The 21,175-nt window shown below is 34.1% G+C and overlaps 2 protein-coding genes and 1 pseudogene across 2 annotated transcripts; 1 reads left to right on the top strand and 2 right to left on the bottom strand.

Moving 5' to 3' along the window:
• Positions 1-225: 225 nt before the first annotated feature.
• On the top strand, positions 226-5,683 carry LOC105131949 (DNA replication licensing factor MCM5-like; annotated as a pseudogene).
• A 4,088-nt stretch (positions 5,684-9,771) lies between these two features.
• Positions 9,772-17,154, bottom strand: LOC105131946 (ATPase 8, plasma membrane-type). Its single transcript, XM_011035173.1, has 13 exons — positions 14,238-17,154; positions 13,761-14,117; positions 13,350-13,664; positions 12,883-13,209; positions 12,660-12,779; positions 12,417-12,539; positions 12,238-12,342; positions 11,802-12,111; positions 11,158-11,672; positions 10,907-11,080; positions 10,594-10,776; positions 10,317-10,492; positions 9,772-10,095 (listed from the first exon to the last, which is right to left on the bottom strand). Exons 1-13 carry the CDS (start codon positions 14,283-14,285, stop codon positions 9,999-10,001), a joined length of 2,850 nt encoding a protein of 949 aa, XP_011033475.1. The 5' UTR covers positions 14,286-17,154; the 3' UTR covers positions 9,772-9,998.
• Positions 17,155-17,249: 95 nt separating this feature from the next.
• LOC105131948 (60S ribosomal protein L39-like) lies at positions 17,250-17,929 on the bottom strand. Its single transcript, XM_011035174.1, has 3 exons — positions 17,819-17,929; positions 17,607-17,710; positions 17,250-17,488 (listed from the first exon to the last, which is right to left on the bottom strand). The coding sequence occupies exons 1-3, from the start codon at positions 17,819-17,821 to the stop codon at positions 17,440-17,442; spliced, it is 156 nt and encodes a 51-aa protein (XP_011033476.1). The 5' UTR covers positions 17,822-17,929; the 3' UTR covers positions 17,250-17,439.
• Positions 17,930-21,175: the final 3,246 nt, after the last annotated feature.

The following is a 21,175-nucleotide window of genomic DNA, read 5'->3' as shown; positions in this document are numbered from 1 at the left end:
CGATTAGCTTACAAATTTATGCTATTTTCTTGACATGATAAACAAATCAAACACTAACGAACGGCATGTCGTGTGAAAACTCGGAACTGGTCCTTTTGAAAGCCAACAAGTCGTCTAGCAACAGAACGGCACGTCTCGAATCTCTCCCAAGTCAGAGAATACAGGTGTGCTACAGGCACGTGTCACACGCCAATTTCCCGCCAAATATTTGCACCAAAACATCCCTTCTTAAATTCCCCGAATTAACCCCTACCCTCCCCAGTGCCTTCACACACACGCAGAGAAAAGAAGAGAAGGAGGGAGACTGTTTGAGTTAGAGAAAAATCAAGATGTCAGGGTGGGACGAAGGAGCGGTGTACTACAGCGATCAGGCGCAGTTCCCTGAATCCGGAACAGATGCGGCGGCTGCAACTACAAGCCGCCACACCATCCTCCGTAAATTCAAGAGTTCCCTAAACCCGGAACAGATGCGGCGGCTGCAACTACAAGCCGCCACACCATCCTCCGTAAATTCAAGGAATTCATACGAAACTTGGAGACTGATAAAAATGTTTTCCCATACCGTGAAAGTCTCATTAATAATCCTAAATCTCTCCTTGTCCACCTTGAAGATGTCCTCGCATTCGATGCTGAGCTTCCTTCCCTCCTCCGCTCCTCTCCCTCCGATTACTTGCCCTTGGTAGGCGCGTTTATGAATTACGTGGAAAACACGCGCTGTCGCATCTGTGAGATCTATGCAGAGTTGTTTTTTGTCTAATTTTTTTTTCTGGGTATCTTTGTAGTTTGAGACTGCGGCAGCGGAGGTGTTGCAGGGTTTGAGGTTGAAGGAACAAGGAGAGAGTGGGGAAATGAAGGAACCGGAGACAAGAGAAGTGCAGATTTTGTTGAGTTCTAAGGAGGATCCTGTTTCAATGCGAATGCTTGGGGTTAGCAGTTAAAATCTTGATGTATAAATAAATATATTGTGTTTGATTTTTTAGGAAAGAAATTGTTTTTCATTTCCAATACGTTGAACAGTTTAGCTTGTATGGTTCTTATTTTTTATCACTATTAATTTTTAGATTAAAATCTTTATGGATTTGGAAACATGTGTATTATACTCCTTGTTTTAATTCCCGTCTTCTGTGTGTAGGCTCAAGATATTTCTAAGCTGATCAAGATAGCTGGGATTACCATAGCTGCTTCAAGGGTTAAGAGGCAAAGGCAACTTATGTGAGTCTAGTGTGTAAGAATTGTCAAAGTACAAGGGAAGTACCATGTCGTCCAGGCCTTGGTGGGGCAATTGTGCCTCGTTCGTGCGACCATGTTCCTCAGGTTTATCTCAACCCTTTGCTTAGACTCCTTGCATTTCTTGGTTTTATGATTCAAAGTTTCATTTTTAAAGGGATTTTGTGCAGGCTGGTGAAGAACCTTGCCCCATTGATCCTTGGATTGTGGTTCCTGACAAGAGCAAGTATGTTGATCAGCAAACCTTGAAATTGCAGGAAAATCCAGAGGTAATAATCTTGATTTGAGTAAACTGAATAGTGGTGTTGAGTTAAATAACTTTTCTTTTTTTTTTACTGGTTTGTGTTTATGTTGATGTTACAGGATGTCCCTACTGGAGAGCTTCCAAGAAACATGCTTCTCTCCGTGGATCGGCATCTTGTTCAAAGAATTGTACCTGGCACGTGATTGACCATCATAGGGATTTATAGCATCTTTCAAGCAGCCAATTCATCAGCCTCGTAAGAATGATTATACTTCATATGAACGTTTTGAAGCTCCATGTTTATGCGTATTGGTTGATGGTAATTGAATTGTTGTTAATGGTTCAACTCCGTGCAGCAATAGAGGAGCAGTTGCAGTGAGGCAACCTTATATCAGGGTAGTTGGAATAGAAGAAGTAAACGAGGCCAGTACTCGAGGTCATGCAGCTTTCACAAAAGAAGAGGTAGAATTAGAAATCACCGTTTAAAACTGCTTGAACAACTTTCAGCGCCCACTTTTTTGTCTTTCATGATAGATTACAGCTCTACTTTTTTTTCATGCATGGCTGGTTTCTAGAGACATGTTATTTAACTTGGTTAGAGTATGACATGCGTGGCAGAAGTTTTTTTCTCCTGCTGCTTATTTTGAGAATAGATAGGAAGTTAAATTTACCTAGCAAAATTTCTATCACTAGGGCATGCCCTTCTTTTTGCTTTTTTCTGGCTTAAACTCTATGCTGCCTTGCCGCAACCAATTTCCTTGCTGCTAGGAAACCTCTTGGTTGTGTTTTGGGCACTGATTCTGGTGGACAAGTGACTCTATGTACCATGTGCAGGTAGAAGAATTCAAAAAATTTGCCTCGAGAACAGATGTATATGAAGTCATATGCTCCAAGATTGCTCCCTCTATATTTGGAAAAGAGAATGTGAAGAAAGCTGTGGCTTGTCTTTTATTTGGAGGATCGAGAAAGGTACATATCTTGAAACTCAATCAGTTGATTGTATGTTGCTTATTGATGTTTGAACAATTGTGTTGTAAGTGCAGAATTTGCCAGGTGGGGTGAAGTTGAGAGGTGATATTAATGTGTTATTTTTGGGTGACCCATCTACTGCTAAATCACAGGTTAGTTCTATATGTGGTTGATTTTTGCGTTAAGAGCTCTTTAGAAGTTGTGGGATGTGGCGTTGTGATCTCATTTATGCATCTTTCTACGTCTTTCTACTGAAAGGATTTCTCCAATCTCCACTGTTTTATTTTGTCTAGCATGGAAAATGTTAATTATGTTAAAAGTTCATGCTTTGTGTGTTGCGTGTTTGTTTGTTTGTGTGTGTGAAGTGAGGTTCTGATTTAGAATTTCTTTGCTTGTAAAGTTTCTTAAGTTTGTTGAGAAGACTGCTCCTGTAGCAGTATATACTTCTGGAAAAGGCTCATCAGCTGCTGGTCTTACGGCTTCTGTTATATGAGATAGCAGCTCAGTAAGTTCTCAATCTTCTTTGGCATGTATAGAAGTAGGATTTTTTTTTTCATTCATTGCTTTAGATGTAGTGTATTTTTTAGTTAGTCAATATTGTTCCTTCATATCACTATGAAAGTCTTCTAACTAAAATCACAAACATGTGAATTTTATCTTGAAGGAGGAGCCATGGTTTTGGTTGATGGAGGTGTTGTCTGTATTGATGAGTTTGACAAAATGAGGCCAGAGGATAGGTAATTGAACTCAAAGTAGATAATGCCGCACCTCACCAATTGTGTTTCCTGGGGGATGCTTAAGATTTTGTCTGTGTGGATCAGATTGGCTATTCACGAAGCCATGGAGCAGCAAACAATATCCATTGCAAAAGCAGGAATAACAACTCAATTCTAGGACATCAGTGCTTGCAGCTGCCAACCATCCATCAGGTCGTTATGATGATCTCAAGGTTAGTAGCTATGGTTTCTCGTTCATTTTTGCCAATTTCTCACAGCAAAATTTTGATGGCATAAGATAATATTACTATTGCTCTCCTTCCAGACTGCACAGGAGAATATCGATTTACAGGCAACAATTCTTTCTAGATTTGACTTAATCTTCATTGTGAAGGATAAAAGAGACTGTGGTCGAGATAAGGTAATTTGCATACTCATCTGAAGCATTTTCACGTGAGTTGATATTTTGCTTTTCAAGGAAATGTATTGATTCCATTATGTTTCTTGATGGATTTAAAGACAGACCATATAATCATAAAATTACGTGTTTATATGTTGAAAACTAAATATGATTGTTTCTCACCAATCAAGAAGGCTCATTTTGATGGATTTGAAAAAGAACAGCTATCGTATCACATGCATTCTTGTCGATTCCAAACTCCTGTGAGTCCATGTAATGGTTGAACCAAAAATCTTCTGTTACAGATTATAGCTAGCCATATCATCAAGGTTCATGCTTCTGCTAATAAAACCTCGGGTGATAGCAGAAATGCTAAAGAAGAGAATTGGCTGAAAAGTTGTCTTTTTTTCAAACTCAAGAATATGCTCTTCACAATCCTTCTTTGGTGTGGAAACCATGAGAAGCTAAACGATGTAGGTTTTGGCTCTCATAGGTACATACAATATTTTCGAACTGAATGCCATCCCCGGCTGTCAGAGTATGCATCCAGTAGATTGCAAAATGAGTAAGTCAGATTCAGACAGGTATTTGTTTTTTTAGTTCTTTTCTAGAAAAGGCTGCCATTTATTTGATTTTCTGAGGATAAAATTAGATGCATTTTCTGTGAAACTCGGTGTTCACACTTGTTCCAGTCCACGTGCTCTTCCAAGATTTAGTTCTGACTGCCCAGATCTAATTACACAAATTGACTTGATTATTGGCCAGCCAATCACCAACATTGCAAAGCAATTCTTTTGAAAATTGGTTTTAAATTATTTATGCATTATCACCATGTGTATGTGGTAAGAACGCTTGGCTGTTAGTCTGATAGTTATCAATCTGGAAATTTGGTTAGGATATGAGAAAGCAGGCAAATGAAACTGGGGAGGCTTTTGCTGTACCCATTACTGTAAGGCAGCTGGAAGCTATCATAAGATTGAGTGAGGCTCTTGCAAAAATGAAATTGTAAGTACAGTTTATTAAAGTTGACAAGTTTGAGAGCATGCTGAAACAGATTTGCGTGCTTCTTTTACTATTTTCCCTTTGTCTCTATTTTGGTATATTGATTTGCCACTCATTCATGAACTTTTAATTAGGTCCCATGTTGCCACTGAGGCGGATGTTATTGAAGCAGTAAATCTTTTTAAGGTGTCTACTGTCGAAGCAGCACAGTCGGGAATAAATCAACAAGTGACTCCTACTCCTGAGATAAAGGTTTGTCAATGACATTGCTACCCTTTGTTCTGTTTTCTGTCAGTCATGAGTTTCTCAGCAACCTATTCTGATATTCCTTGGTTTGTTGTCTGTCACTCACCTGCTTAATGATTTCTTTTTCTTAACAAACAGCAAGCAGAAACTCAGATAAAGAGAAGACTGGGAATTGGTATGCGCATATCAGAAAGAAAGCTGATTGATGAACTTGCCAGAATGGGAATGAATGAATCACTTGTAAGCATTTAATTTCAATACCATTTAGTTGCTTCTTACTTTACATATCTGTTAATGTGATTTACTGAAAATCATACTGTAACCTATTCAAGTTCTCAAAGCCTGATGCCCGAAAACACCTGTTAGCCTGACTGCTGTCCTTTTTATAACAGACCCACATTGTTATGATCTCCATGGATTAGGCATCTCCTGGTTAAGCCTGCAAGGAGCAGGTTTCTCTCTCTGAGATCTGAGATCATAGATACCATACATATTAGTGTCTAATAGTAATGCACCAAAGGGATGAAATAGAATATAAGCATGAAAGGCGTGTTATTGTCCGGAAAGTATAATCTATGCTGTTCATGATTGTAAGCAAATTATGAGAAGCCGCTGTTCAGTGATGGGAAGTTAACAGCTAAAGCATGATTCATGCATTTTGATGGCAACAGTATGGTTAAAAGCTGTACCCCTCAAGATATGCATATGCAAATCTAGAAGTGGCAGGGCTGCAGAAGTGAATGGAGGCTGTGTGTATTTCTGTAAATTATTTTTTGAAAGGTGGCAGTTTAGACTTGTTTTTTCCTGGACACATTTCCATCATATTTTCCGGGAACACTGCTTCTTCCTTTCTAACTATCGGGCGTATTAAACTGAGTTGGAGACTCCTCTTCCATCTAGAATGTTCTGACACTAGAGTTAAATTATATTTTGCCCAGTAGCCAACCCTTCCACATTTCTAAAATTATATTTAACAGGTACTAATAAGCTAATGAACTGAGCTTGAACAGATCAAGTACAAGGCAATAAATTGTACAGCTAAAAGATTAATGGGAATAATTTCTCCTGATAAGTCTGGTTGAGGGTGATCATGAATCTTTTATGTTGCAATTCCAGATATAAATGGCTACAAATTGCAAACTTCGTTCGATGGAGATAAGGGAGGGGAGCAAAACAAGATTTTGTACAAAGCTCGATAGAAAAGCTAATTTTAAAACAAATTAATTTCAAGAAAAATAAATTTAAGTTTTTACCATACGATGTGATGAGACGGTCTTCTTCACCTTCATTCCCTCTCTATTTTAAAGGTAAACGCTTCGCTTCCCTTTTATATTTATTTATTTATTTTATTATTATTATGATAGATTAGCGTTTTTTATACATGTTAAAAATTAAAAGGAAAATGCGCTAATTCCATATATATATATATATATATTAAACAACAGGTTTAATATTTTTAAGTTCAAATAATATATTAATTTCATGTATATATAGATCTAGTAAACTACTAGATTTAATATCCTTTAAATTAAATTATGTACTAAGTTTAAAATTTATGGGTCTAGTAGTCTGTCACACTAATATTGCTAAGCTTTAACATATTACTAAGCTTAGAAAAATATAAAACCAATTATCTTTTCAGGCTCCTTGTATAAGACTTTTTTTTTTTTCTTATGACCTATAATATAAAATGTTAAGATCAAGAGTACTCATCTATCTATACTTGTAAATGTATAAAAGTTTTCAAAAGAACTTGTCGTTTATTCCTTATTAATAATATGTAAAAGATATGTATGTTTTTTAATACATGTGCATGAGATTTTTTTTTTAATAATGATATCAGGACAAAATAACACTTTAACTTTTATCTCCACAGAAAAACAAAATTAATAGGATTTGAAGACCTTATAAATTCTTCAAGATTCACAATCTCAACTTTTTATTACATATTTATTTTTATAATCTTTCTTTAAATTATCATTGTCTTTTCTATCAAAATGACACTTCAGTATTGGTCAGTTTCTAAATCTACTAAAAAAACCTTTTGTAGTTATCGGCCATCAGCCACCTTGTCTTATCAAATACTAGGCATCAAGCACCAACTATCTTAGTTAGGGAGAATGGATTAAATTGCAAATATCAAGAAATTATTCGATTATCCAACACTTAACTCTTGTTCTTAAGCTACTTAAATTTTTCAAAACGTCATCAAAGGTGATATCTATGGGAAACTAATAAAAAAGCCAACAATTAGTTTTTGACATCCTTTATTGATATTAATGGTTGGTAATCAAGACACTTTGAATGAATTGTGTCGTGGACCTCCTTGTGATTGTTGGCATAACTACTTTATCAGAGCATCAATAACTCATCAATCAAGTTTGACTTCTTATTGAGGTGCTAGTTAGTTAAGAGAATTGTCAAGTTCCATAAGCCCAATAAACGAGAACTAGCGTCTATTATGGATTTTAGTGCTCTCTGTATTAAATTTGTATCATTTTTAAGCATTAGCATATCAGTCAAGAAAAACTTCATGAAGCTATAACATCACTAATAAAAGGATGATGTTCATTCTTATGATCTTATTGATAGTATCAAAAAGTTTATTAGTATAAAAAACTACTTTAATGATTAAGAATATTCCAAATCAGTTTGAGAGACATGATCTACCATAAATATTGGATGTATATTGTTTACAACAAGAGAATCGAAAGGTTATGTAGCATTTTTGTTTCTTAAGTCAAAATATAATCTCTTTTATTTCACTAGGGAATTTTCTTGAGACAAGTACATTCAGGCTATATATTTTTGTCTACTTTATAAATGTTATTGGAACCTTGAGAGTTTAAAAGCTTTCTACAAGTATAAGCAGAGTTGGTTCAAATTATAAAACATGCAAAGTTTTTTAAACAACTATGTTAGATAAAGTGAATCAACCACCTAAAAAAATATAATAGAGAAATTTATTCTCTCCTCACCTATAGAACTAAGATCATGATCTTAGTAGAAAGTAGATGTTCAAGTCATCGAGTTGATTATACTTTAAAAGGCAATAAAATACATCATAGTTAGTGATTAAGTATATAAGTTTCTTGTGTATTAATTGATTTATTCAAAATAATAATGTTTTTATTTTTATCTAAGTGATGCCCTAGGGAAACAACCCGTAGTCTTCTAAGTATGAGATGAACTCATTCTTTTTATTACGATTGCACAATTTACCTTGGAAATAGGGGTGATCATTTTCGGTTCGGTTTGATTTAGTTTTTACCTTTAAAAACAATCAAACTAAAATAAAACCGGTTCAAACTGACCAGTTTTGGTTCGATTATTTTATATTAAAAATCAAAACCCAATCGACCAGTTTCGATACTATTTGGTTCGATTTCGGTTTGGTTCAATTATTTTATATTAAAGACCATAAACTATTTTTTTTTTAGGTTTTCTTTGGGACTTTTTAAATGGGTTTGGTTTAATTTCATTTGATTTTTTTAGGTTTGGTTTTTTTATTTTTCGGTTGGATTTTTTAGTTTTAGGCTTATGAAACCGAAATCGAACCAAACCGAATATTTTTTAAAATATTCTAATCAAATTTTTTTTATAGTTTAGTTTTTTCAATTATTTTTTTTAGTTTTTTTACCCACCCCTACTTGGAAGAGATCAACTTGGTACTTTTTAGCGTGATTGCACAGTTTACTTTGAAAGGGATTGACATAATCTTTCTAATGCGATTACATAATTTTTTAAAAATGCAATGAACATCAAAGTTATGAAAAAAAATTTCTTAAACTTGCTTTTATAGTTCTAGTAAGTTGTTATTTAAAAAATATACTCAGGTAAAAAATGAAAAAAAAATAGTAATAAGATAAAATGGTTTTAATTAAAGAGATTTTTTTTTAATCATTTTTCTAAGGGTGTTTATGGATATACTGGGTTGGGTTTTGACCCATAATTGTATTTAACTAAACTTTTGATATTTTATATAATATAAACTTGATTCTTCTTTTGTACTCGAGTGAGTTGGATATATCAAGTTGGTTAAAAATTTTATGGATATTAAAAATATTTATGGGTTGAGCATATTAATTTTATTATTCTTTTACTATCCTAAAGATAAAGAAAAATGATAAATAATTAAGAACAAAAAGTTGAAGTGAAGAGAAAAAGATTAAGTGAAGAGAGTCGATTGTGAGTGTAAAAGTGAGAGAGGAAAAAAATTAAGAGAGAGAATAAAAAATATTATTTATATTAAAAATAAGGTTACTCATATTAAGTTATATAAATTAAGTTTCATATTAAGTTATATAAATTAAGTTGGGTTGATTGGAATTTAAAAATATCAACTTACATTTAACCTATAATATCTATTTATTATATTTTTTTGACTCAGTATTACATATAATATTCACATTATCTAGCTTTAACGGGTTAGATTAGATCGGATAATATAAATATTAAAAATGACATGTTTTCTAAACACCCCTTTTATATATATATAATGATTGCTTTTAGTTTTTGTTAAAAAAATATTATCATGTAATTAATAAAAAAATCTAAATTACTCCTATGCATTGGATTATATATCTTAATTAATTTATATTTATCTTTTATATTATATATTTTAATTTACATCTATTTTCCACCTTTCTCATTTAAATTTTAGTTAGTATTAATAAATTTTTTTAATATTTATTGACTTGTATACTTTTTTATTAAATATAAAAATCAAGTTTTTATTTTTCAATAAAAAAATTTCATGATGTTAAAAAAATCTTAGCAAAATCTATATATTGTTTTTTACACGTTTATCCTATCCTCAGCATATAAGTTGGCTGGTATGTAACTATTTGATGAACTATTTCAGGGGGAAATAATCTATTATATAAAAGTTGGTTTGAAATACCCTCACTGTTTTTTTTTTTTTAAAAAAAAAACAAGGAACAAAAATGTGTTGAATTTATGGCATACTAGTGGTGGGAAAATTTGCTTGTTTGCTGCATGTGCGAATTAAACATGCAAGAGGTGGAAATATCATATATATATATATGAAGATCCCCTCCTATAATTTAAATAAATAATAAATGAAATGTTAAACAGGAAAAAACAGCTCTGACATTAGTTTTCTTGTTTGTTCTCTATGAACTCCGTCTCTATCATACTTGCATGTGCTTCTTTCTACATCTCTTTTATTTCCTTAGACTGTGTAGTGTTGTTGGATGGTCTCAATGTCAAGTCCCTTCATCTTAACCACTGAGTCAACATGTCCCTTCAACGTGTGAAGCTCTCTGAGCCTGCAAAATGAACCCCGATTCATAAGCACTGTATCCTTCAAGGAAAGAAATTGGAGACAAGTGAAGAAACGGAATGTCATCAGCTAGCTTAAATCTTAGTGGTTGTCATGTTGTTATAACAAATTCAAGGTAGCCTGCCCTTTTAGAAGGTTAAGTTATAGTATTTGCATGTGTCTATGAGAGGGACCTCTGTCGTTGTATGTGTAAGCTAAATACTTTACCTTGCTACTTCGGCACGCTTCTTAGCCTGCTCTGCAAGCTCACTCAACTCTCTGTAGGTGGTCTTGTCATTAAACATGGTTTCTGGAGGTTGAAGACCGTGAAGAGTACGTTGAGCAGTAGCCCATTGAGCCTCCCTCTCACCCTTTCCATAGTCCTTCTTGTTTGTGAAAGCAGTCTGAATTGATTTATAAAAGGGGCAGAAAGGTGATGCAATTAGTCAAAAGAAAGAAATGAGAGGAATTCAACGAAGAGTCGATGTTTTCATTGTTTAGAAACCTTGTTTTGTAGCATGTTATCCCAGGCCTTCCCAGTCAATGCATAGCGAATAATGAATTTGATGATATCAAGAGGGATGTATGTGATAATGCTAAAAAGCCAGATGATTCCTGCCCATCCCCACCCAATGCCTTCGATTCTTGCAAAGGACCAGCTTGCATACACAGCAATGAGAGTTGCCACCTTCATTGGAGAAGTATTGCAAGTTAATGCAACATATCATCGTCATTCAACTCATAAAAAATATTTTACAGTAGATAAATAGAAGTTGAGATAAGAAGGGAAAACGAAAGGGAATAGAACAAATACTGACCAACTGTGCTGCAATGAAAGCACTGACAAGCAAGAGACCAGGGCATTCAACAAAGGACCAGCTCCTTGACCTGGTTACAAAGATGAGCGCTTGACTGATGATGCTCACTTGAAGGTAAAGAGCTGCTGTAAGCTCATCTGGTTTACCTCTGATTGTCCTCACGCCAAACTTCTCCTGCAGACATTAAAATGTTAGGAAAAAAAAATCAACTAAACATCATTGATACGAGACATTTTGAGTGATTGACTTACAGGGAAAAAATCGGTGTCATGAGCAAGCCAGAAGAACAGCACAGTCATGATTGCCATGTAAGTTCCAAGGACAACGCCTGTGGCGAAAATTTCCTTGAGCTTCCATGAGTCGGGCACAGGAGATGGCTTGACTCTATCTTTGGAGATGGTCATGATGGTTCCGTCATTGAGAATAGCAATGATCAGAACCATGAATGGCGAGAAGTCGAACTTCCAAATAAGTGCAACAAGCAAGAATCCCAGCACAATACGAATTGTGATGGAAACAGCATAGATTGTGTAGTTCTTCATCCTCTGAAAGATGGCTCTGCTTGTCAATACAGCGCTAATAATAACACTCAATCCTGGTTCTGTCAAGACAATATCTGAAGCACTCCTGGCAGCATCAGTTGCGTCTGCCACAGCAATTCCAATGTCTGCCTTCTTCAATGCTGGGGCATCGTTAACACCATCTCCTGTCATACCACAGATATGCTTCCTCTCTTGTAGCTTCTTCACGATCTCATACTTGTGTTCTGCATTCAAAGTTTCACATAAGTGAAATATTTAAATTAGCAGCAGATATACATACATACATACATACATACATACATATGTATGTATGTATGTATGTTTGAGTAAGCTGAAATGAGAATTTCCATTACCAGGGAAGACTCCAGCAAATCCATCAGCTTTCTCGATGAGCTCATCAACTGGAATGCCAGAAATGCTCTCATCCTTGCTATCACCAAGGAGAGATGATGAAGGATACATGTTTGTGCCCATCCCAAGCCTGCGGCCGGTCTCTTTGCCAATAGCAAGTTGGTCACCAGTGATCATCTTAACATTGACACCAAGGTCAAGGGCTCGACGGATAGTCTCAGCACTATCATGCCTTGGAGGGTCGAAAAGAGGCAAGAGACCCACAAACTCCCACGGTGCTCCTTCACTTTCCTTGGTCTTCTCTGGAATTCTCTATAAACAGGGAAAAAAATACACGTTATCAAATAAATAATGTTTCAGATAGAAAGTCCATCTAGCTTTCTATATTCTGAGGAATCATATGAGATGAGTAGCAAGAAAATTAATGGATTTATCTACCTGGCGAGCAACTCCTAGGGAACGAAGGCCACGCTCGGCAAAGTTGTCAATGATTTCATGGGCCTTTTTCTTCGTCTCCCCTTTTAGGTTGCAGAGTTCGATAATCTGGCATATAAATAGGAAGTTAGAGCTCGCAAGATAAGAGCTAGTTTCAGATAAAACATCCAATCAATGCATACCTGCTCAGGAGCTCCCTTGCTGCTTCTGTGCCAGTCACCGTTGTTGTCATAGTAAGTGATTGCAGTGCGCTTTTCCACAGGGTTGAAGGGTAAGAAATGCACCTCGGTGATTTCTGCTCTTGCCTGCAAAGATCACAAGAAAGCAAAATAAATTTCCCATTTCAATGAATCCATGAAATTTCTATCTAAAGTGGAATGACAGGAACCGCAAGTGTTCACAAGAAAGGGGATTGAATTGTTTACCTCCTTGGGGTCGCCCAACATCCCAACAATTGAAGCATCAATGGCATCCTGATTCTCAATTCTGGAAGCCCTAGCAGCGAGTAATACAAGGGTATCCTTGTCCGTGTCCTTTATAAACACCTATAATTACCAATATAGAGAGTGAGTGCCGAACCTTAAGACTTACAGAATCATGTGACCCAGATCTCCCTGAGAATTATATGATTTGGCTTAGCTCACTGACCTCAATAAGGCTCTTGTCCACGGTAAGCTTGTTGAGGGTTAGAGTTCCGGTCTTGTCACTACATAAGACATCCATTCCAGCCATTTCTTCAATAGCGGTCATTCTCTTGGTGATGGCACCTTGCTGTGATAGACGGTGAGACCCAATAGCCATGGTCACTGACAAGACTGTCGGCATAGCAATTGGGATACCTCCAATGAGAAGCACCAAGAGGTTATCAATACCCTCTCTGTACCTCCTGTGCTGGATTGGGTACATCACTATAATCTCAACCAGCATACCAATAGCGATTGAGCAGATACAGAAGTTACCAATAGCTGTCAGCACCTGATTAAAAGAGTGCCAGCAAAACGCAAGAATTATATAGGAGATTTATATGACCAAGACCAATTTATATCTTGTGTCATAAATTAGAAGTAACGATCAACTTGTATTATCCTATGTAACAAAACGAAAGCAAACAATACCTTTTGGAAATGGCCAACGTTATTGGTGCTGTCAACGAGGTGAGCTGCCTTGCCGAAGAAGGTGTGAACACCAGTAGCAATAACAACAGCCTCAATCTCACCTTGCTTGCAGGTTGAGCCAGAGAAAACCCCTTCACCGGGATGCTTTGTAACTGGAAGGGATTCACCAGTCAGAGCAGACTGATCGATCTTGAGCGGATCTCCTTTCATGAGACGAGCATCAGCTGGGACGATATCTCCCAACTTGATGCTGATCATATCTCCTGGTACCAGAATTGATGCATCTTCCTCCATCCATTTTCCATCCCTCAAAACCTGCAAATTTAATTTTAGAAACAATGAGTTACCTTCTATAATACAGGAGCTGCTGATGAAAGCGGAAGGCATGAACAAGGATTAGACTAAAATTACCTTGGTTTTGGGGGCAAGACCAGCCATCAAAGCGGCAGCTGCGTTGCCTGCATTGTTTTCCTCAATGAAGCTGATGGTGGAGTTGATGATAAGCAATACAACGATACCAACAAAATCCTGCCAATCCGGAGGCTTGCCTCCTCCATTAGCCAAAGCAATGGCCATTATGGCAGCTGCTTCCATGACCCATGATAAAGGGTTCCACATGAAACCCAAAAACTTGAGGAATTTGCTCTCTCTTTTCTCCTCAAGCTTGTTTGGGCCAAAGATCTTAAGCCTCTCCTCACCTTGTACGGTGCTCAATCCTTCTTTTGTACATCTTAGCTGCTGAAAAACCTCTTCAACAGGAATTCTCTCCTACACAAACATAAACACAGCATTATGATAAACATTTTTGTTTTCCGTGATTTTAGAAACTTTAACATGTCAAATCGAAATGAGAAGCAACAAGTGTGAGTGAAGAAGACAAATGCTTACAAGATCAATATTCTCATTCTTTATCTGTTCCAAAGAAACGTCGCCCATGATGAAAGATGAAACCGAACAAGAAGATCAAAACAAGAAAATGTCTCCACTTCAATTTCTTGGGGTCAGAGAGTCTCCTTCAATAGGCCTGAAAATATACCCTTCATTGGCCTATCAAGGAGACACAAATGACAGAGGAGGAGAGAAATCAGATGTGTTTGTTATCCTTAAGAAGACAGCAAGCATTTGGTTTTTTGTTTTGTTGAAGGTAGAGAAGCTTTATAACCAACTTGTTGCATTGAAGGAGTGAAAGCTCGAGTAATTCGGCTTTCTTTGTTTTGCCTTTGTGGTTTTTGCATGCCAAAGTTTCCACTTTTTTTGGTGGTACCAATAATACTACCACAAATTAGAATGCTTAAAAACAGTGTTGTCAATATTATCACTCTAATGTCATGTCAAGATTTGATAGTACGAGGTTCAGAGTTTTATGGGATGAATGGTAAGGAACTGTCTCATTCATGATTCATGTCCATATAACCATCCTCGTGGATTTTAAACCCAATAAAAGGGGAAAATGCATACATTCATAAGCAAATTATTGATTAACAGTTATCAAAAAACGGATTCTTTGGCTGCAAATAAGAAAAAATGACAGCCATTCAAATTATGGAAAACTACAGTTGTATTCAAACTAACAGGGGTTTGCATCGTCCTATCCCTTCAATAACATTCGTTTTCCAATCTAATCGTTCAGAACCAGATTTCTGTTATCATTGTTATTTTGGTAACATCCATGAGGGTTTTTGGACACATGCATGCATCAATAATCGGCCTCTGGATGAAAATTTGTGAATATACTGTTTTGGCTATTAAGCTTCCACCCAGCAGCAAACAGAATTATGCAATTTCCCACTTGTACGCAAATTTCCAAATGATCCATAATTACACAATCAGAATGAAGCATGTTATGAACTGGGCAGAATCTAAATCGCCAGAATAATGTTTTCCTTCCCATCAATACAGGCTTGCATCAATCGAACAGGGCTTATGCCTCTTGCTAAGATAAGAATGCCATAACGACAGAATATGAGAATACAGAACAGAAAATGATATAAAAAAAAGGCTGTTCTTGAGTAGATAAGGAGCACAGGTAAACAAAATACTTTCAAACAAGCATCATGTGGAAGCACTCGCATTTAGGCAAAACTTAAATAAAAGAAGAATTCACTCTGCATTTTAATTCCCATACCCTGTAAGACGCAGATCAAGGATTAGAACAATTCACGAGTACAAGGGTCCCAAATCCAAGGATTAGAACAATTCACGAGTACACTAACTTTATCCCCTTTCAAGTTCAAGAGGCCATTGCTGAGTAAGGGTGTCCCAAATCCAAGGATTAGAACAATTCACGAGTACACTAACTTTATCCCCTTTCAAGTTCAAGAGGCCATTGCTGAGTAAGGGTGTCCCAAATCCAAGGATTAGAACAATTCACGAGTACACTAACTTTATCCCCTTTCAAGTTCAAGAGGCCATTGCTGAGTAAGGGTGTCCCAAATCCAAGGATTAGAACAATTCACGAGTACACTAACTTTATCCCCTTTCAAGTTCAAGAGGCCATTGCTGAGTAAGGGTCCCAAATCCAAGGAAGTGGACTTCCACCATTTCCAGGAACAATCAACCCTATATATAGCCACATTAACGAGGCAAAAATTTTCAATAAGAAAACACGCATGCAGCAGGCAACAGTCTTCCAATCCCAAAAATCATATCTCCAAGCCAAAGAAGATGAAGATGAGGACTCTGTTATTCCTCTTTTACAGACCAAATCTTATTATTCCACAACAGAATACAAGTTTAGTGCCCTCATAAGCCATTATTAATCTTTCCTTCATATTTTCTAACACCATGTAGACAGTGTACAAGTACTCTGACGCTATTACAACCAATCAACGTAACATCATTTGATTGTCCAATTATATTTCACAAAAAAATACTTAGCACTAATTTCTGGTTTTATGCAGTAGCATTTCATACCATCATTCGCCTATTTCTCAATCTTGAGACTAGATTCCAAATTACAAGAGCAAGTTTCATCTTGCTTCTAACTAAGCCAAGCACACAAATGTTATGCCTCACCCAATTGAATAACTCTTGACAGGTAATTCAGAAAACATTCTGATCCAACACTACAACTGAAATACACCAATCCAAAGCACAAACTCCTTCAACTTCCTACCAGTTGACTTAACTACTTTCTAATTCTTTATACTATACACCAAAAAAGGAACAATCTTAGGATAAATTAATCCATTCTATATGTATTTCACCCAAAACGTAAAGGATGAAATAAAACATAAGACAGGAGTTGCAAATAAAACCATTGAGACTAGCCACAATATAGCATAATAACAACGTTAAACTCTTGCTCCAAGTCCTGCAACCTCAAGATCACTTCAAAGCAGTAACAATGAGCATCACATCTATTTCAACACTGCCTACTTCAACAACAAAGGAATTCTTTTGACAGGCCCAATGACCTCATTTCCAAATACCCCTTATTCAGCTTAATTACAACGTTAAACTCTTGCTCCAAGTCCTGCAACCTCAAGCTCACTTCCAAGCAGTAACAATGAGCATCACATCTATTTCAACACTGCCTACTTCAACAACAAAGGAATTCTTTTGACAGGCACAATGACCTCATTTCCAAATACCCCTTCTTCAGCTTTTAAGGTTATTCAAACTTCTGTATTTTCCTACTGACAAATAATCTAACAACTTTCATCATCATCTGGGACCCTCTGTCAAACCACAATCTAACCCATTGCCTCCTTCTTTAAAAGACTTCACCAGCATATTAACAGCTTATTCTAGCCTCCATTGGTAGAATTGACCATCAAATAGATACTAGAAAACATCACAAACCCGAAAACTGATTGATATCAAAGCCTGCTTGAGATGAAAATATAATGGAGATCAGGGCAATTACCGCATGAACAAACTCAACAAGCAAACAACACAAAATAAATAACTGGTCATCACATTAAGCTTGAACTGGTCTAAACCATTTCTTCAAATATAAAATCAAGCTAAAAAAATAAACCACCCCTTCAAAATCACAACAAAAAAATTCCTCTGGATATTCAAGTCTGAAAAAATTAAAAACTACATAGCACTTAAATTGTTCGAACTTCAAATGATTTATTCCAGCTCAAAACCCTAGTTTGGTACGTCGCCAGTGCCTGCGCTTCGCATTGTACCTTCACAACAACAAAAAGAACGAAAACACAAAAATCTTTATCTCTTGAACGATAAAAAAAGGGATAACATAAGTACATAAATAAAAGAAGAAAAAAAAAGTATTGAAGGATTTAGTACCTGATGGTGTTATCAGTTCTCATACGAATCCAGTGAGGGATAGACCTATTCTGCCTCATCTTCTTCGCCAGCTTCTTCTTGATCCTGAAGGTCTTGTGTGACGGCTACAAAACAAACATGGAATCAAACATCAGTACTTACGTAAGGCCCGTTATCATAAACACAAGCACCGAAACATGGAGAGACAGATAGAGGGGGGAGAAGGAAAGAACCATTTTCCCGAGATGGGGGCTTCGAGGCAGGAGACTGAAGCAGCCGATACGAAACCCCCGCTGATAGAAACCCTAGACCGGAGTGCTTGGATGTTTTATATTAGAGAGGAGTTAACGTCGTCGTTTATATGATTTACATATTGGGTCGGGTTGTGTTTGAGTTGAGTGTTGGGCTGAGAGGAGGAAAGAGGGGCCCGTGGAAATGTTCTATGGGTATTAGTTATTAAAAACCAAAAAAAAAGCAATTAGTTAAAACAAATTTAAATAAAAAAATAAACATAAACCCTATGGTTAAAATAAACATAATCTCTTTATAATTTTCTGCTGAAAATTAAATTAATAATTATTTATAATTATTTAAGAATGTGGTAATAATTTTTAAAATATATATAAAAAAATTAAAAAAATATTTTAACATCAACATATTAAATAATCTAAAAATATAAAAAAATAAACAAAGAAATTCAGTTTTTTTGAAAAAGATACAGTTACAAACAAAGACTTGGTCATATATTCAAAATACTAACCTTAATCATGTGGCCTTTTTTCATTTTGCTTGGTGGCGATACCAATAGGATTATTTTTATTTTTAGTTTTAGTTTTAATAAATATTTGAAAGTATGATAAGGATTATTTTATAAAGTAGTTTTTTTGTTTGAAAATATATTAAAAAATATTTTTTAAAAAAATTATTCTTAACATCAATACATCAAAACTAACTATATGTAAATATAAGAAAATTAATTTAAAATAAAAAAATTAAATTCCTTAAAAAATATACTTTTGAAATACAAAAATAAATAAATTTTTTATTAATATTAGCCAACAGTAATCATGGTATCAGTAGCTACATTGTTAGAAGAATACATGCAATCTAATATTTGTATACAATTGATCTTGAATCTATGTTTTAAAATCGCCTTGAACTATTTATCATAATCTTTTGAACTTCTTCATCCATGTTCGTCCTTTGCAGCCCAGAAAACTCTGCCTTGATTACTTATTCCAGGTACATGGATCATTGCCTCGTAGAACTCTACCCAACATATCCTGCATAAAAAGATTTTGATGCTGCAAAAGATGGATATAGTGTTACTTTATATTTTGTTTTTATTAGGATATTTTAACTCATGATTTATAAATTGTATGTTAATTCGGGTTAAATTGAATATTTTTATGTTATTTTTATTAAAAAAAATTAAATTTCATTATTCAATATTATATTTAATAAAAGCGGTTGATAATTAAATTTTATAATTTATTTTAATTTATTTTTTATAAAATTATTTCGGTTTCATGACCAAGATCATTAGTTGGACAAATTAACTCGGAATATACTAGCTCTTTTTATTTTATTTTATTTTTATAAGATTATCTCGGTCTCATGATTTAGGTTATAGATTTGATGGATTAACTTAAGTTGTTCTTTTATTTTTTTTTAATTAATTTATTTTTTTAATCTTATTATTTAACATTGATTTGACTAGGAATTAGATTTATAATTTATTTTTATTTACTTTCTATAGGATTATCTCGATTTTATGGCATAAGTTGTTGATTTAGTTGGTTAAACCAACTCATTTTTTTAGATTTTTTTTTATAATTGATTTTTTTTTCAATTTTATCCTTCAACATTGAATCTATGAAAAATTAATTTTATAATTTATTTTGATTTATTTTTTATAGATTATTACAGTCTCATAACCAATAATGTAGATTTGACATGTTAATCTTGATTGAACCAAGTCAGTCTAAAATATTTTCATTTTAATATTAAAAAATTATATCATTTTAAAATTTTGCTCAATCAAGCTAGATTTTTATCAATTTTTCAGGTTATTTTTAAATTTGTTAAGTGAACTGCATTATATCTTGTCAATCTCTTTATAATTTAATTTTTTATTTAAAAAACATTAGTAATATTTAATTTTTTTATATTAAAAAATTAATCTAACTTGAAGTATCGTGGGTTAATGATTTAATACTAAACAAGACCCAAAGAATTAAATTTTGTATTTTCATTTGGAGATCTTATGCTTAAATTGTTAACTACCCTTCCTTTTTTTTTCCGAATACTTTCAAATTTATAAGTCTTCTATTATAAAAAAAATGAACAATATACATAGTAATACTTTAAAAATTAACAACCAATCTATTAAGCAAATTGGTTGACTAATCTTCATCATTAACTTAATTTAGTATCTCAACTACGCTGCAAGTCAGAAAATTTTTCTCTAGTTATGAAAATATATAAAAATATTATTAATATATTTTTAAAAAATAATTATAAGTCCAAATTTTGATTTATACTTAACAACGTGACTTTAAAGTAATAAGACTATGATATATTAGAATTAGATGATATATATTTATCTAAATTAATTGATAAAAAAATATCCTGATAAATCAACTCTTGGGCTCAAAATAAAAAAAATAATAATCTTAAAAAATTAATTTTTTGATTCATGACTAAAAATAAAACAATTTCATTGATTTTATCTAAGTAAAGTTCTTTTTAAAAAACTTTTAAAAGGAGTCTATGCCTAATTAACCAGCTCTTGGGCCTAAAATAAAGAGCAAGCTCATATGATTACTTATTAAACTTCTTTTTTTTTTATTTGGGTATACAACATGCTGTCCGTTCAATCTAATTTTTTTTTTACTAATGAACAAATAATGCATCACTTCTAATTCGATCACAAACTACTTTAAATAGTTAAAAAGTCACCATAAAAACCTAAATAAATCTATATATGAGTTTAAATTAGCAAATTATTTATTCAAAAAACAAAATTTAACCTAAAACCAAAAAACCTTATCAAGCCCGGATCTATCATCTCAAACAAGATGAAGGATAAGTAAGATCTTAAAAGAACTTTTCTTATCGAATAAGTATCGTTGATATTATGATTGATCTTAAACGTGGTTGAAATCAACACCAATTAATTTTTTTCTATCTTCTTTATCAAAACCTAACGACTTTTTTTTTTCTCAAGTTATGACCAAAAAATAATAAAAAAATAAAGTTTTGAATCAAAATTAAAATTTTCAAACCAAAGGAACTAAAAAATTAAAAAGTAAAAAGTATAAGGACCAACCTAAACATTTTGCAAAAACTTCTAAATCATCACCTAATTTCCTAGCCTTGTCATCTTTGATTCCCTGTTTTTTAATTGTACGACAGGTGATTTCCTATCCTTTTCATCTTTGATTCCCTGTTTTTTAATTCTACGAGAGTGTTTAGGATCGATGTATGATTGATTTTTTTAATGGAATCCACATAAAAAAACATGATTTATACTTTAGAATAACTATATCTTTTTGTTTTTATAAGATATGATTTATACTTTAAAATAA

This window comes from Populus euphratica, unplaced genomic scaffold, assembly GCF_000495115.2.
Source record: "Populus euphratica unplaced genomic scaffold, PopEup_1.0 scaffold73.1, whole genome shotgun sequence".
NCBI classification, from domain to species: Eukaryota; Viridiplantae; Streptophyta; class Magnoliopsida; order Malpighiales; family Salicaceae; genus Populus; species Populus euphratica.
The sequence above is the reverse complement of the archived record's forward strand: the minus strand, read 5'-3'. Positions and strand labels throughout refer to the sequence as shown.

Excerpts from the sequence above, each read along its gene's own strand:
- LOC105131948 (XM_011035174.1), bottom strand. Across the intron at positions 17,489-17,606 it reads AGAACTGATAACACCATCAG|GTACAATGCGAAGCGCAGGC; the intron begins GTACTAAATCCT and ends GTTGTTGTGAAG.
- LOC105131946 (XM_011035173.1), bottom strand. The coding sequence starts at position 14,285 with ATGGGCGACGTTTCTTTGGAACAGATAAAGAATGAGAATATTGATCTT. Across the intron at positions 12,540-12,659 it reads TGTTGGGCGACCCCAAGGAG|GCAAGAGCAGAAATCACCGA; the intron begins GTAAACAATTCA and ends TGATCTTTGCAG. Across the intron at positions 10,493-10,593 it reads ATAACATGCTACAAAACAAG|ACTGCTTTCACAAACAAGAA; the intron begins GTTTCTAAACAA and ends AAATCAATTCAG.